Genomic DNA, 1464 nt, shown 5'->3' with positions numbered 1-1464 from the left:
ATGCATCATATATATTTCGAAAAGTAAAATATAATTAGATTACATTTTGTATTATCTGGTGGCCTTATTTTGAATAGAAATATTAGTCGCCAAAAAGTGTGACACGGCCCTAATTTTTTTAACACTACATACCTTGAAAAGTAAAACATCAGAAGAATGCATAATATATGTCGTAATTACACATACAAACATTTGCGACAATATTTCATATTATTTGGTCATATCTAATACCTTAAAAAAATCAAAGTGTATATACATACCATTTTTGTTTGGAAAAGAATCATTGCAAGGAAAGTAGTAGGATATTGTTTTTGGAAAGCAATAATTGCCTATTAGAGCTGATAGAGCATGCAAACAAAGTTTGGAAAGTCATGTGTCGCCGATTGTACATCATGCATAATGAATATCATTTACTATAACAGGCACCTAGGTGCCCGGGCACCTAGGTGTTCCATATAATTAGATTACATTTATGGGACACCTAGGTGTGTGTATGTGTGCGTGTGTCTCACAATGATCATCGACCACGACTAAACAATCAGACCGTCGACGCAACACAACACTAGGGTACATGTACGAGCGAAGCAAAACAAGGCAACAATATGAGAAGGCAGTTCTCATGGCTTGTCCTCCGGCTTTGGAAAGTGGAACATGGGAACAGTGGGCAACTCGGGCTTTGGTGGAAGCTCCACCTTGGGCATCTCGGGCTTCCGCGTCAGCTCCACCTTGGACATCTCCGGCTTGGGTGGCAGGTGAACCTCCGGGAACGTTGGCAGCTCTATCTTGGGCATCTCCGGCTTGGGTGGCAGGTAAACCTTTGGGAACGTTGGCAACTCCACCTTAGGCAGTTCCGGCTTGGGTGGTAGGTGCACCTCATGGACCGGCAGCAGCTCCACCTTAGGAAGCTCAGGCTTAGGTGGTAGGTGCACTTCCAGGAATGGTGGAAGCTCTACCTTGAGAATCTGTGGCACCACGGTCTGGTGCTCTTCCTTGGACGGAGCTGTCTCCTCAAGGATTCTCGCCGCACTACTCATGGCTACGCATGAGAGAAGAAGCCCAAGGAGGAAGACAGCTGAGTTTTTTGGAGCCATAGTGTTAGACATGTGCAGCACTGGCTAGCTCTGGCAGTGCAGTTTGAGTGTGGGAGAGATAGCTGGGGCTGCTGGCTACTTATAGGGTGCAAAAGGCCGCGTGGGGAGAGAGTACAGATTTTGCAACAAGTTTGTTCATCTACTTGTCTGCACTTTTGTCCAATGTACGTGTTTCTGAGTCCATATCTGCACAAGATTTTGGGTGAGGGACAGTAAATAGCACTCTGGTTGTTTGGGCTGCAGTAGTGGACGCCGTGAAGCTGCATGCAGGGCAGGTACGACCGTTCAAAACATCAACAATGTTAGGTCAGCTGTGAAGACGAAACGTTATGTCCAAGGGTTCAACAAAACAAGCAATGCAAGTAAACAAATA

The 1464-nt window shown here is 45.2% G+C and overlaps 1 protein-coding gene across 1 annotated transcript; it reads right to left on the bottom strand.

Annotated features, from left to right (window-relative positions):
* Positions 1 to 344: 344 nt before the first annotated feature.
* On the bottom strand, positions 345 to 1142 carry LOC125529096 (protein PELPK1-like). The gene has a single exon (XM_048693509.1). The coding sequence runs from the start codon at positions 1101 to 1103 to the stop codon at positions 618 to 620; it is 486 nt and encodes a 161-aa protein (XP_048549466.1). The 5' UTR covers positions 1104 to 1142; the 3' UTR covers positions 345 to 617.
* Between the last annotated feature and the right edge of the window lie 322 nt (positions 1143 to 1464).

Source organism: Triticum urartu, unplaced genomic scaffold (assembly GCF_003073215.2).
Source record: "Triticum urartu cultivar G1812 unplaced genomic scaffold, Tu2.1 TuUngrouped_contig_5336, whole genome shotgun sequence".
Lineage (NCBI taxonomy): Eukaryota > Viridiplantae > Streptophyta > Magnoliopsida > Poales > Poaceae > Triticum > Triticum urartu.
The sequence above is the reverse complement of the archived record's forward strand: the minus strand, read 5'-3'. Positions and strand labels throughout refer to the sequence as shown.

Coding starts and splice junctions, on each gene's coding strand:
- LOC125529096 (XM_048693509.1), bottom strand. CDS start 1,103: ATGTCTAACACTATGGCTCCAAAAAACTCAGCTGTCTTCCTCCTTGGG.